The sequence below is a fragment of the Babylonia areolata genome, chromosome 18, assembly GCF_041734735.1.
Source record: "Babylonia areolata isolate BAREFJ2019XMU chromosome 18, ASM4173473v1, whole genome shotgun sequence".
Taxonomy (NCBI): domain Eukaryota; kingdom Metazoa; phylum Mollusca; class Gastropoda; order Neogastropoda; family Buccinidae; genus Babylonia; species Babylonia areolata.
Genome location: NC_134893.1, coordinates 15566795 through 15581794, shown reverse-complemented (window position 1 = coordinate 15581794; position 15000 = coordinate 15566795). Strand labels below are relative to the sequence as shown.

The window sequence follows — 15000 nt, the reverse complement described above, 5'->3', positions numbered from 1 at the left end:
TTGGTTTAGTTTCAGTTTTCCAAGAGGTGTCAAAGCATATAGATTGATCCATATACACTGTAGGACATCTGCTTTATAGATAAAAAATGGGAGGAAGTGGGAATGAAGTTAAGGCAGATGCGTGGACTCCATGTGCTGGTCAGCCTTTATGGTCTACCAGACTTACAGAATTTGCATACATATATATTGAAAGTGGATCAAGGAGTTTTATGAGTTTTTGTCTGTGCATATTGGAAGTCTAAAGAATGTCTGTGTACTTGATGAACATCTTTAATGTTCGGCACCCAGAACAGTTAGGATATTGGACACGATGACCTGCTTATGCTTGAAAAAACAAACAAACCCTTTCCCCTATGCAGTTTAGTCTCAAGATTGTTCATCTGTTAATGACGACACACTCTCAGTGCTGACTGTTGTGGTGTTGCAGAAAGCGATGGTGCAGTTTGCGTGGCATGATGGGTCGACAAAGAACATTCACGTGGACATGACCCAGCTGTTTGAGTACCAGAAGCAGCTGAAGGAGATCGTCAAGCTGTATGAACGGCGGGTGGACTGGTTGGCCAGTGGCAGTCGCCGCATCTTTGGCACTCTGGTGGAGAAAAAGTGAGGGGTGTAGAGACTGCACTTGTTGTCATGTTGGTGTGTTATGCGTGTGTGTCTGTGTGTGTGTGTGTGTGTGTGTGTGTGTGTGTGTGTGTGTGTGTGTGTGTGTGTATTGTGTGTGTGTGTGTGTGTGTGTGTGTGTGTGTGTGTGTGTGTGTGCACATGATCACAAGATTACAAGATCACAAGATAATTTATTGTCCTTAAATGGAGATGCTTGGTGTGGTGGCACACAGTTAAATTCTATATAGTACTAATATAGACATGCATAAGCCATGTATGTGCTCATGTACACATGTGTGTACATGTATAGGTATGAGTGTGTGTGCATGTACATGTGCATCTACATGTCCACATTATCATTATTATTATTATCATTTATTTATCATTATTATTATTTAAAAACATTTGAAAATGATAAAAATGTATATATTTATTTATTTGCCAATATATATTTTTTTGATTTCTTTTTCTCAAGGCCTGACTGAATGCGTTGGGTAATGCTGCTGGCCAGGCATCTGCTTAGCAGATGTGGTGTAGGGTATACAGATTAATCCGAACTTAGTGATGTCTCCTTGAGAAACTGAACTGAACCGAACTGCATGTGCATGTATGTTTGTGTGTGTAGGTATGTGTGCCTTCATTCCTCATGCTATCAGCTTAACTTTGATGTCGCACAGACAGCAGAATGTCCATGGTCAGTGATAGTGTGTGACTGACTGTATGTGTTGTGTTGTGGTGTGGTGTGGTGTGTTGTGGTGTGTTGTGTTGTGTTGTGTTGTGTTGCAGCATCGTGTTACTGGTGGACAACTCTGTGTGACAGTGTGTGACTGACTGTACGTGTTGTGTTGTGTTGTGTTGTGTTGTGTTGTGTTGTGTTGCAGCATCGTGTTGCTGGTGGACAACTCTGTGTGACAGTGTGTGACTGACTGTATGCATTGTGTTGTGTTGTGTTGTGTTGTGTTGTGTTGTGTTGTGTTGCAGCATCGTGTTACTGGTGGACAGCTCTGTGTGACAGTGTGTGACTGACTGTACGTGTTGTGTTGTGTTGTGTTGTGTTGTGTTGTGTTGCAGCATCGTGTTACTGGTGGACAACTCTGTGTGACAGTGTGTGACTGACTGTACGTGTTGTGTTGTGTTGTGTTGTGTTGTGTTGTGTTGTGTTGCAGCATCGTGTTGCTGGTGGACAACTCTGTGTGACAGTGTGTGACTGACTGTATGCATTGTGTTGTGTTGTGTTGTGTTGTGTTGTGTTGTGTTGTGTTGTGTTGCAGCATCGTGTTGCTGGTGGACAACTCTGTGTGACAGTGTGTGACTGACTGTATGTGTTGTGTTGTGTTGTGTTGCAGCATCGTGTTACTGGTGGACAACTCTGTGTGACAGTGTGTGACTGACTGTATGTGTTGTGTTGTGTTGTGTTGTGTTGTGTTGTGTTGTGTTGCAGCATCGTGTTACTGGTGGACAACTCTGTGTGACAGTGTGTGACTGACTGTACGTGTTGTGTTGTGTTGTGTTGTGTTGTGTTGTGTTGTGTTGCAGCATCGTGTTGCTGGTGGACAACTCTGTGTGACAATGTGTGACTGACTGTACGTGTTGTGTTGTGTTGTGTTGTGTTGTGTTGTGTTGCAGCATCGTGTTGCTGGTGGACAACTCTGTGTGACAGTGTGTGACTGACTGTACGTGTTGTGTTGTGTTGCATTGTGTCGCATTGTGTTGTGTTGTGTTGCAGCATCGTGTTGCTGGTGGACAACTCTGTGTGACAGTGTGTGACTGACTGTATGTGTTGTATTGTGTTGTGTTGTGTTGCAGCATCGTGTTGCTGGTGGACAACTCTGTGTGACAGTGTGTGACTGACTGTACGTGTTGTGTTGTGTTGTGTTGTGTTGTGTTGTGTTGCAGCATCGTGTTGCTGGTGGACAACTCTGTGTGACAGTGTGTGGCTGACTGTACGTGTTGTGTTGTGTTGTGTTGTGTTGTGTTGTGTTGCAGCATCGTGTTGCTGGTGGACAACTCTGTGTGACAATGTGTGACTGACTGTACGTGTTGTGTTGTGTTGTGTTGTGTTGTGTTGTGTTGCATTGTGTCGCATTGTGTTGTGTTGTGTTGCAGCATCGTGTTGCTGGTGGACAACTCTGTGTGACAATGTGTGACTGACTGTACGTGTTGTGTTGTGTTGCATTGTGTCGCATTGTGTTGTGTTGTGTTGCAGCATCGTGTTGCTGGTGGACAACTCTATGTGACAGTGTGTGACTGATGTACGTTTGTGTTGCAGCATCGTGTTGCTGGTGGACAACTCTATGTGACAGTGTGTGACTGATGTACATTTGTGTTGCAGCATCGTGTTGCTGGTGGACAACTCTATGTGACAGTGTGTGACTGATGTACGTTTGTGTTGCAGCATCGTGTTGCTGGTGGACAACTCTGTGTGACAGTGTGTGACTGATGTACGTTTGTGTTGCAGCATCGTGTTGCTGGTGGACAACTCTGTGTCCAATGTCAACTACCTGGTGCACATCCAGCACTCCATCCGACTGCTGCTGGAACAACAGGTGGCCAACAAAGACTTCTTCAACATCATCTCGTGAGTCTGCTGGTGCTGGGCCTGTGTTAGCCAAGCGGTTATAGCACGTGGATGTCCATCCTGAATGGCCATGGTTCAAACTGAATGGATTTTAGTTAAGTCAAGTCAGATGAGATGATAAACTCAGGTCCCACGTGCAGCATGCTTTTTTAACACAAGTGAAAGAACCCAGACAACGAAAGGGTGTGTTGTCCCTGACAAAATTCCTGTTGAAAAATTCACATTGATAGTGAAACAAATGCACGCGCAGATAGAAATACAACAACAACCAAAAAAAGAAGAAAAAAAACATGGGTGGTGTTGCAAAGCACTCTTTAGGGGAGAGTAGTCTGGATTTCACACAGAGAAATGTGTTTTGACAGAAAGAAATATCACAGTAACAATCATTGTTGATGGTAAAATACAACCTTTGGAACATTTTTTTTTTTACTGTGACTTCAGATTCCATTGCTAAGGTTACTGCATGGGACATCCATTCTGGATGACCATGACTCAAACCCTGAGGATTTCATCAAGTCAGAATGATCTTTTTTGAGGGTAAAATATAAACTTGCAAAGCTTTTTCTCATTCTGACATCAGACAAAAAAAAGTAGAACAAGAACAACAACAAAAAAACAAGAAAAGAGAACAATGCACAGTTTTCTATCCTTATAAATTCTACATTGGATGTAGATTTTCCCAGTCTTCTGTGTCAGCAAACACACTACTTCCTTAACCCATTATGTACGTGTTATGCCAGAGATCAGACACACACATTTAAGACCCACTTTCCATGTCAGTCTTTGATAGGTTAAATGGAAAAACAAACATAAATATGGTAAATATGGTCAAACAAGCAAAAGCCAGTACTTCAAATCAGGACAAGGTATAACTGGTGCAGTGTATGAACACAGAAAAAGGGGGAGGTATGAATGCATTTCTCAGTGCAAATATCAGCTGACATCTGTAGCGACCTCTCACAAGTCCACTGACATATTTGATTGACTCATTGTGTGAGTGCATTATCAGACAGAAACAAATTATGGTTTTTAATACAAATTTTCTGTGAGTTTACAGACAATAATTGAATAAAGCTGCACTTGATCTTATCTTTAACTTTTTCTGACTATATGTTATGGTATTGTATTGTATCTTACCTGACCTTGCATTATTTTACCTCACCTTACATTCTCTCATGTCACCTCGTCTCACTTTATCTTATCTTGTTTAAAATGTTTGTTTAGCTCAGTCTACATTGTGCTTGATGTTGTGCTGTGTGAAGGCTTGATATGTAAGACTGAAATGTGTGCATTGTTCAGATTTTAAATGGTTAATCATTTTCCTTTTCCTTGACCCACTTTGCTTTTGGGGAGGTTGGGAGGAGGGGGGGTGAGGGGAATAAAGAATGGAAGTAAGTTGTACATTGCTGACATGATGAGCATTGGGTGTCAGTAGGGCATACATGACTATGTATCTGTGAATTGCAAACACACCCTGTGCACAGGTTTGGTGGCAAGGCGGTGGCTTGGAAGCCCACAATGGTTCGACCAACACCAGAAAACTTGCAGGAAGCCTGGAAGTGAGTGGTTCAGCTTTTGTTTTGTTGCTCTGTTGTTGTTGTTGTTGTGCTGTGGCTGTGATGTTTGTATATCATACAGAAGCAGTGCTCTACCTGTGAGGTTTGAGCTGACCAAGGAATGCACAGTGACATCAATGAAGAAAAGAAAAGATTGAGGATTCCCCCTCCCTTCCGCCCCCCCCAACCCCCTCCACCCCCCCCCCCCCTAGCCCCTGCCCCTTTTTTTAACCCATGATATAGTGATAGTGATAATGAGCACTGCAACTGAATAATGTAGGAGAAAAAGAAGAGATCATACTTCCATCTCAGTCAAAAGTAGCAGAATGCACATTCACATTCACAGACAGGCATGTATGCATGTACATCACATAACTCATACGCATCCATGTATATGCGTGCATGCATGTGCATGTGCATGCGTGCACTCACACACACACACACATAAATGTATAAACAGACACACACAAGAATCATCCTCACAGACATGCTTCTCACTCATTTTCAACACGAACACCACACACCATCCCACCAAACTAAACTTTTCCATGATCTTTGTCACCCACCCACCACCCCCGACCCCCACACCGGCACACAGTTAACCGTTCTGTGCATGTGTTGCCATGCCAACAGATGGGTCCTGGAGCTGCAGTGTGGGGGCAGCAGGAACTTCCTGTCCGCTCTTCGCATGACCATGGAGAACGATGAGGAGCAGAAACATCACGTCTGTGAGTCATGGTCTTTCTCAAAAAAAATTCTATATTTTTATTGTTTTGCCCCTCTTCAGGTATTAGATTTGAAGGATATATGTATATACATTTTTTTTCTTCTCCCCTTGCAGTGACAGTTGTATTTGTCAAGAAAACATATGTAATCAAATTCCATTTTGAGTCATCAAAATCACAAAACACATAGCTGGATTACATCCAAAACCAATAAAATGTAATTAGTTGCAAAGGATTTTTGTATTTAGCATACACTCCCTCTCCCGACACTCCCTCACACACACACGCACACACACACACACACACACACACACACACACACACACACACACACACACACACACACACACACACACACACACACCAATCTGTGCTACATGAAAAAAGGAGCACAAATGTGAACAACAGTGTGGTAACCACCAGTTATGAGCATGTTCTTCCTCATCTTCCCTCTCCTTTTATTGACTCACTGTCACTGTGTGTGTGTGTGTGTGTGTCTGTGGTAAACTTTAACATTGCCATTTTCTCTGCAAATACTTTGTCAGTTGGCACCAAATTAGGCATAAAAATAGGAAAAATTCAGTTCTTTCCAGTCATCTTGTTTAAAACAATATTGCACCTGTGGGATGGGCACAAAAAAATATTTAAAAAAAGCCAAATTATATGCAAACTGCATTTACTGTTATATTTACATTTTTTTTATTCTCTAAACTTGGTACTTTGATCTGATATTCTGACACAACAACAAGAGCAGTCATTATTATCATTTTTTTGTTCAAACAGGAACTTCTTTTGCTAAGCATGGAAGTTATATTTATTTTGTAAACATTTTGGTGCAGGTAGTAAAAAAGGGAAATTAATCTGTAATTAATGCTAGGGGACTTAATTTGCTTTAAACTGATCTTTCTCATCTTAAACATTATACATCTTGAAATTATACTCAATACATAAAAAGCTTGTGTGTTTTACTCTCAGTGTACAGGGCTTTCACTATGTTCATTCGCCCAAGTGGTCTATTTCGGAAAATACTAAAATCAATACGACGATTGAACTTTATAGATCTGTTGGCTGAGCTGTGAAGGTCATGGGCAAAAATCAGTTGCGTACACAAATTTATACACATTCAAAGCGCGTGCTCATATTCTTCGCGAACATGAACGACGCCATTTTGTTTCAAGTTGTTGACCTGCCCGTTCAATCCTATATTCATTCGACAATACACGATAACATGTGATGGAAAGTTGGAGAAGGAAACCGTTAAATATTTATTCAGAGAAAGATTTGCGAACACCTCATCACTTACTGGATTATGCCCCAAACTGCCATAAAAATATCCACAGAATCAGTCGGAATTCACAGTTTAAAACAATAAACCATGTGAGTTAATACCCTTGAATTGATGAAACGTAAAAATTTCCAGTCTTGACTTTTCTCAAAATTAAGTCCTTTTCACTTCATAAGACGTTTAGAAGTACTTGTACTTGGCTCTGCGTGTTATTAGTTTAATAAAATACTCAATTTTCATATCAACTTTAAAACTATAAAACTAGAATGAACATAAAAGAGAAATTGAATCGACCGAGTCAACCGGGTGTAACTAACTGAAACTTGTACATCTATCTAGATCCAGAGAAAACGGCTAAATGTTGCTGTGTGATTGCGGCGATAGTCACATCTCCTTTAATTGCCCTTAAAGATTTTTTGAATGCCCAAGATACACCAGAATAATATGATCTAAACAGCGTTCTCACCGCAAATACCGCAATCGATTTATCGCCCTTTAAAAAAGCATGTTTAAATATTATATTTTTGAACATCAGTTAAGGAGCCACAATAGTGTAATGGGTAAGACAGTTTCTTCTCACCCGAATACGCAGAGTTCGAATCTGCCGTTAGGACTTTTTTTTTTTCTTCTTTTTCTTTTAACCCGAAGCTTTATAATAACAAATACAGAACACATTTTAATGATTAGATTTTTTTTTTTTTAAGTGTATCACTAGTGAGTCTTCAAGGCCTTGCCTCTCTTGTTGATATTATTTTCGAATTCCTTTGATATGATGTGTATTTGAAATGGACTAAAAAAATCTGCTAATTACCTAAAACAATTTATTTATTAAAAAACAAAACAAAAAACAAACAAACACACAGGCAGATTTGTAATAGTCATTGGAGGACATAGAAACAAGTTCAGCTTTGATAAATGTTTATGTCCACAGATGTCCAAGGTGTCTGCATCTTCACAGCCGCAACAAAAGATCTACCTCATTATTCACCAATAACTGTTTATACCTCTCAGATGTTGAAGGTTTCATCACTACAGCTCCACCTCTTTATTCACCAGCAAATGCTTGTGTCCACAGATGTCCAAGTTTACATGACTACAGCTCCACCCCATTCACCGATAAATGTTTATGCTGACAGATGTGCAAGGTTTCATCACTACAACTTGGCCATATTAACCACCAACTAATGTTTATGTCCACAGATGTCCAAGGCTCCATCACCACAGATCCACCTCATTATTCACCGATAAATGTTCATGTCCACAGATGTCCAAGGCTCCATCACCACAGATCCACCTCATTATTCACCGATAAATGTTCATGTCCACAGATGTCCAGGGTGTCTACGTCTTCTCCAGTGGGGTGCCAGACCAGGATCAGGACGTCGTCATCTCCTATGCCGAGGAAACGGCCTCAGGGTGGAACGCCGTCATCCACAGCATCCTCTTCAACGTGGACGACTATGACGAGTTTGGCGCCATACCTGGTCGCTATGCCAACATCACCCGCACCTCGGAGTGCCTGAGACAGCTGGCGCACTGCACTGGGGGGCGCTTCATGTGGTTCAGAGAGACAGGTCAGTGGGTGCCGCTCATTGCAGTCAGAGTGCCACATATGTGTGGTTCGTCCGTCGGGATCGACGAGGACCATCTAGTCATCCTGGGGGTGGGTGGATTGGGATCTGTGGGTGCGCAGATGACTGGTCAGGCCAATCCGCGCCCGGAAGGTTCTGACGCAGTGTGGACAGGGGATGGTGGCGGCTGTCGGGGACTTGCTGGCACTGCTTTTCCTGGCCTGTCTGCGTTGCTCTGCTGCAGCGATTCTGTTGGCCTCACAGGATTTGGCACCTTTGTGGACAGCTGAACGCCACTTTGGTCTGTCCATTGCATTCAGCTCCCATGTGTCGTGGCTGATGCTGAAGGCCTTCAGAGAAGCTTTCAGAGTGTCCTTGAAACGCTTCTTTTGGCCTCCATGGGAGCGCTTGCCATGTTGGAGTTCGCCGTACAGCAGTTTCTTGGGGAGCCGGTGGTCTGGCATGCGAACTACATGGCCTGCCCAGCGCAGCTGGGCCTGCATCAAGATGGTGTAGATGCTGGGCAAGTTTGCACGAGTGAGCACTACATATAAACTGGGTGGAAGCACACAGTGCAAGGGATGTGTAGAAAGGGGAGTGTTTTAGTTCAGAGAACAGTATTACCAGCTGTGCGTACCATGCTTTTTTTTTCTCTCAAAGCCTGACCAGTGTGTTGGGTCTATGTGAAGGCAAGGCATTTGTTCCTATTTCATTTTTTGTTTTTTTAAAAGCAGATGTAGTGTAGCTTATATGGATCAGTCCACACGCATTGATTATTCCTTGGAACTGAAACCATAATAATTTGCATACTGCTCTACTCTATGTTGAGAAAGTATTTTCAGATGTTAGCATATTGGCAGTGTTTCAACAGTAGCCATCATGCAGACCATTGCAGAAGCTAGGAGTGCCCCATGCAATGGCATCAGTCTTTCTGTTTTTGATGGAAGTTTATCATTCATTTGTGTTATTGTTTCTACTAAATGGCTCTGACATGCTTTGCATGCTCAGATGAGATGATAAACTGAGGTGTGCAGTGATGCTGCATGCACTTAGTGCATGTAGAAGAACCCATGGCAGCAAATGGGTTGTCCCTGGCATTCAAATCTTTTTTTAGAATAATCAACTTTTATGGGAAAAACAAACATGCAGACCAAAAAAAAGGAGGGGGGGTGGGGTGGCACTCTCATTATAGTGACATGCTCTCTGTGTGGAGAGCAGTCTGAATTTCACACAGAGAAATCTGTTGTGATAAATGAGTAATGCAATACAATGTTATTAAGACAGACTGAAGAAAGTTTTAATTGCTAAGCCAGCTTGGCATTTCTAAGATTGCTTAAAGCAATCCATGCCAAGACTGGACAGATTGGGTCAACAGACAAAAACAGCAGAACAACATGTGGACAAGTAGGCAGCTGGGTTGACTTTGATGGGCGCAATAGCCGAGTGGTTAAAGCGTTGGACTGTCAATCTGAGGGTCCCAGGTTCGAATCACGGTGACGGTGCCTGGTGGGTAAAGGGTGGAGATTTTTACGATCTCCCAGGTCAACATATGTGCAGACCTGCTAGTGCCTGAACCCCCTTCATGTGTATATGCAAGCAGAAGATCAAATACGCACGTTAAAGATCCTGTAATCCATGTCAGCGATCGGTGGGTTATGGAAACAAGAACATACCCAGCATGCACACCCCCGAAAACGGAGTATGGCTGCCTACATGGCGGGGTAAAAACGGTCATACACGTAAAAAGCCCACTCGTGTGCATACGAGTGAACACAGAAGAAGAAGAAGAAGGGTTGACTTTGTCTGTACTGGGTGGATGGAGGAAGGTGGCATTGTGGTTAAGGCACTAACCTGTCAATACACTGACTGTGAGAGCCTGGGTTTGAATTCTGGTCTTGTCCTTTCTCCCAAGTTCGACTGGTAAAACAAACTGAGTGTCTAAATGTTTAGATGAGGCGATTGACTGAGGTCCCATATTTTGTATTTGTATTTCTTTTTATCACAACAGATTTCTCTGTGTGAAATTCGGGCTGCTCTCCCCAGGGAGAGTGCTTCGCTACACTACAGTGCCACCCATTTTTTTGTATTTTTTCCTGCGTGCACTTTTATTTGTTTTTCCTATCAGTGTGGATTTTCCAGCAGAATTTTGCCAGGAACATCCCTTTTGTTGCTATGGGTTCTTTTACATGCGCTAAGTGCATGCTGCACACGGGACCTTGGTTTATCGTCTCATCTGAATGACTAGCATCCAGACCATCACTCAAGGTCTAGTGGAGGGGGAGAAAATATTGGCGGCTGAGCCGTGATTTGAACCAGTGCGCTCAGATTCTCTCACTTCCTAGGCGGACGCGTTACCTCTAGGCCATCACTCCACTTTGCACACTGGAAAAGAACCCATGGCAACATGCGTTGTACTTTTGAAAAAATGTTGAGCACTCTGACAGGTACACAAATATGATGCATGCACCCATGGCCTTACTAAGTGTGTTAGGTAGGATGTGCTGCAAGTCATGCATCTGCCTAGCAGATGTGTTGTAGCATATAATGCTTATGGATTTGTCCAAATGCAGTGAAGCCTCCTTGAGAAACAGAAACTGAAACATTAATGCTGGGCCACCTTTCTGTTTGCAGGCATCATTGAGAATGATGACATCCAGCTGATCAACTCAGAGATCCAGCGTGCCCTCAACTTCTCTCGCAAATGCAGTATGCTGGTCGATGCTGTCAAGAAAAAGTACAAGAACAGATTTGTGAGTTCTGGTTGCAGGAAGAGGCAGTCGTAGTTTGTGTGCAATAATCTGTTTTGTTGTTTAATGGAAAGATGAAAATTTTTAAAAGCTGTGACTGAAGGAATCTTGTCCTGTTAAGAATGTGTTTCTATGATAAACTAATTGATTAATCAAAACTGTTGAAGAATGAATTTCTAATAAGTCAGTGGACATCAGATATTAAATGACAAACAAGTACAGAAAGTTTACTCTTTTGCTTAAAAAAAAAAAGCACACAATTTCAACTTCTTTAACAACTATAAAGCAGCAAAAGTTTCAATATTTGTTTTTGCAGTTTGATCTTTTACAAAGTTGAGACATGTATGCTGTTTATTACTTCTCTTTTCCTATTAAAAACAACAACATGTCAGTGAAAATAAACGACAGTTATGTTTTACTATCATACGTCCTGTGTCTATGCAAAAATATGCATCCTTTTTTTTGGCACACAGAATAGTTAATTTACTGTTTTAGCGTTACCCTGAAATGGAGGAGGTGAAAGCGTTACCTCCTTCTGGTGCCTCAGACTCTGCCAACTCACAGAAGGCTCTTCCATCACCACAGTACTACAGCTATGGCAGCAGCAGTGGACAGGTAGGTGGGGGTGGGGGCACAGAGTGTTAGGCTGCATGTTGTCATTGTTTTTGTTTATGTATTTATTCATATATCTATGTATTTGTTTATCTAGGTGTTTATATGTTTATGTATTTATTCATATATCTATGCATTTGTTTATTTAGGTGTTTATATGTTTATGTATTTATTCATTTATTTATTCATTTATAAATCTTAAATTTATTCAAGATGTGGAGTGGGGTGTGGGTTTGTGGGTTGCAGTTGGAGTGGGAGGATTTGTGCGTGCGGGTGTATTTGTGTGTTTTTAGTATGCATTCATTTTTGTATTTTTCTTTTCAATGTAAATGCCCAGGACTTTTGTTTCATTAGATTGGGTGTATGAAATGTCCTTTTATTATTATTATTTTGTTTATTTATTCAATTATTTATTTATTTATGTATTTATTTGTTTGTTTCATTATTTATCAATTTATTTATTCATCTGTTTATCATTTATTTACTCATATGTGATTATTACCTGTTTTCTGGATTGATACAGGATAGAAAACCTAGGATGCTTGTTGTGTATCTTTTGTCTTTTTTTCTTTGGACATGTTTGGAGCATTCCTGTCAGTCTGTGTATGAAACTGAATTTAAACGTACATATGCAGGCACTCACACATAACAAGAAACAAGACCTCATAAAGCTAGAATGTTTTGAAAATTATTCTAGAAGGGGTCTCCATCATATAAATTCATTGTTCCAACGAACCAGCACATCTCAGACACACGGCACATGGTACACAAACTGACTCCCTAATTTTTTTTTTGTTTTTTGTTTTGTTTTGTTTTAAATAATCAGCTCACACTGACAGTGAATGTACCCATTCAGAATACAAGGACTGTACTGAAGCGCTAGGTGTGGGTTCCAGAAAGAGGACCTGGATGAGAGACACGAGCGTCGTGCCATATCCTGGAGACCTTCCAGTGCTTCCAGAGTACGGGAACCCAAGCTGACGCCAAAACGTGAGTTCTTTGTTGTCGAGATAGTCGGTTATGTAGTGGTACGTTTTGTGGCTCTGTCTTTGAGTGTGACTAGTTATGAAGGAAACTGAGTAAATACACCCCCCTGTGTGTCTTTGAGTGTGACTAGTTATGAAGGAAACTGAGTAAATACACCTCCCTGTGTGTCTTTGAGTGTGACTAGTTATGAAGGAAGCTGAGTAAATACACCCCCCTGTGTGTCTTTGAGTGTGACTAGTTATGAAGGAAGCTGAGTAAATACACCCCCCTGTGTGTCTTTGAGTGTGACTAGTTATGAAGGAAACTGAGTAAATACACCTCCCTGTGTGTCTTTGAGTGTGACTAGTTATGAAGGAAACTGAGTAAATACACCTCCCTGTGTGTGTCTTTGAGTGTGACTAGTTATGAAGGAAACTGAGTAAATACACCCCCCTGTGTGTCTTTGAGTGTGACTAGTTATGAAGGAAACTGAGTAAATACACCTCCCTGTGTGTCTTTGAGTGTGACTAGTTATGAAGGAAACTGAGTAAATACACCCCCCTGTGTGTCTTTGAGTGTGACTAGTTATGAAGGAAACTGGGTAAATACACCTCCCTGTGTGTCTTTGAGTGTGACTACTTATGAAGGAAACTGGGTAAATACACCTCCCTGTGTGTCTTTGAGTGTGACTAGTTATGAAGGAAACTGAGTAAATACACCTCCCTGTGTGTCTTTGAGTGTGACTAGTTATGAAGGAAACTGAGTAAATACACCTCCATGTGTGTCTTTGAGTGTGACTGGTTATGAAGGAAACTGAGTAAATACACCCCCCTGTGTGTCTTTGAGTGTGACTAGTTACGAAGGAAACTGGGTAAATACACCCCCCTGTGTGTCTTTGAGTGTGACTTGTAGTAAATGAAAGTGTGTTGATGTGCCTCCCTGTGTGTCTTTGAGTGTGACTTGTAGCAAATGAAAGAATGTGAATGTGCCACTGTAGTCATTTATGTATGTTACATGTTTGTCAGTGTATGTGAATGAGTGCTCAGTTCATCGATTGGATGATCACATACCACCAAATAATTCACCAGACACTTTCAAACTAGGCAGACGTCCCCCCTTTCCAACACATCATGGCGTGGTGTGTGTTTGTGTGGCAGCAGCTCCTGCCCAGAGGACGAGGCCTACATCAGCCAAGGACCCCATGCAGTGCACGCGCGCGTCTAAGAAGACAGTCACCAGTGCCCATTTCTTCCTTGAGGGGAAGAAACATGAAACTGGTCAGTCCGTGCTGGATGCTTTGATTTGTTGTTGTTGTTTATTTGTTAAAAAGACTTACCGTTAGAAGGTTATGTTCTGTTGTTATTGTTTCATTTGTGTTTGTGAAGTGAGTCTGTGTTATGACCATGTTTTTGGTGTATGTGTATGTGTGTGTATGTGTGTGTGTGTGTGTGTGTGTGTGTGTGTGTGTGTGTATGCTGGCATATGTGTCTATGTACGTTTGTGTGTCTGTGTGGTAAACTTTAACCTTGCCATTTTCTCTAAAGTACATAGTCCTTTGACACAAGATTTGGCATGGAAATAGACAAAAACATTACTTCTGTCCGCACATTCCAATATAACGACAGTGCACTACCAGAAAGAGTACAGGGAACAAGAAGCATTTCAAGAATAATTTCACCACAGTTATAATTTGCTTCTTTCACCAAAGTTTACTTCATTTATCTTTCATTTTACAGTTTATACATCTTACAATTTATACACAAATGAAAAGCACCCATTTCATAATTTTTAGTTGAAGTTGTTTTTGTTTTTTTTAATTCCGCTTAGCATTACATTGACAAACACATCTGCCACAAGCAGCCAAATTTTGCCATGGAATACTCCTGGACATAAATCTTAATTGATAAACCCTTTTTTACAAACGGATCTCACTCATCCAAAACATACAGTGTGTGTTGTTGTGGGTTTGACAGGTAATTCAGTGAACATACAGTGTGTGTTGTTGTGGGGTTGACAGGTAATTCAGTGAATATACAGCGTGTGTTGTTGTGGGGTTGGCAGGTAATTCAGTGAACATACAGCGTGTGTTGTTGTGGGGTTCACAGGTAATTCAGTGAATAAACAGCGTGTGTTGTTGTGGGGTTGGCAGGTAATTCAGTGAACATACAGCGTGTGTTGTTGTGGGGTTGACAGGTAATTCAGTGAACATACAGCGTGTGTTGTTGTGGGGTTGACAGGTAATTCAGTGAATATACAGTGTGTGTTGTGGGGTTAACAGGTAATTCAGTGAACGTACAGTGTGTGTTGTTGTTGTTGTGGGGTTGACGGGTAATTCAGTGAACATACAGCGTGTG

The 15000-nt window shown here is 41.5% G+C and overlaps 1 protein-coding gene across 2 annotated transcripts in view; it reads left to right on the top strand.

The window, feature by feature from the left end:
* Positions 1–15000, top strand: part of LOC143292507 (von Willebrand factor A domain-containing protein 3A-like) — a 41777-nt gene that overhangs the window by 13366 nt on the left and 13411 nt on the right. Inside the window, exons 15-23 of one of the 2 annotated variants that reach the window (XM_076602855.1) lie at positions 428–603; positions 3065–3184; positions 4669–4743; positions 5374–5468; positions 8079–8324; positions 10953–11071; positions 11564–11683; positions 12577–12670; positions 13807–13923. In XM_076602855.1, the coding sequence (XP_076458970.1) occupies positions 428–603; positions 3065–3184; positions 4669–4743; positions 5374–5468; positions 8079–8324; positions 10953–11071; positions 11564–11683; positions 12577–12670; positions 13807–13923 (1162 nt within the window). Of the gene's footprint in view, positions 1–427; positions 604–3064; positions 3185–4668; positions 4744–5373; positions 5469–8078; positions 8325–10952; positions 11072–11563; positions 11684–12576; positions 12671–13803; positions 13924–15000 lie in introns of both variants that reach the window. The other variant, XM_076602854.1, reaches the window with a different exon arrangement.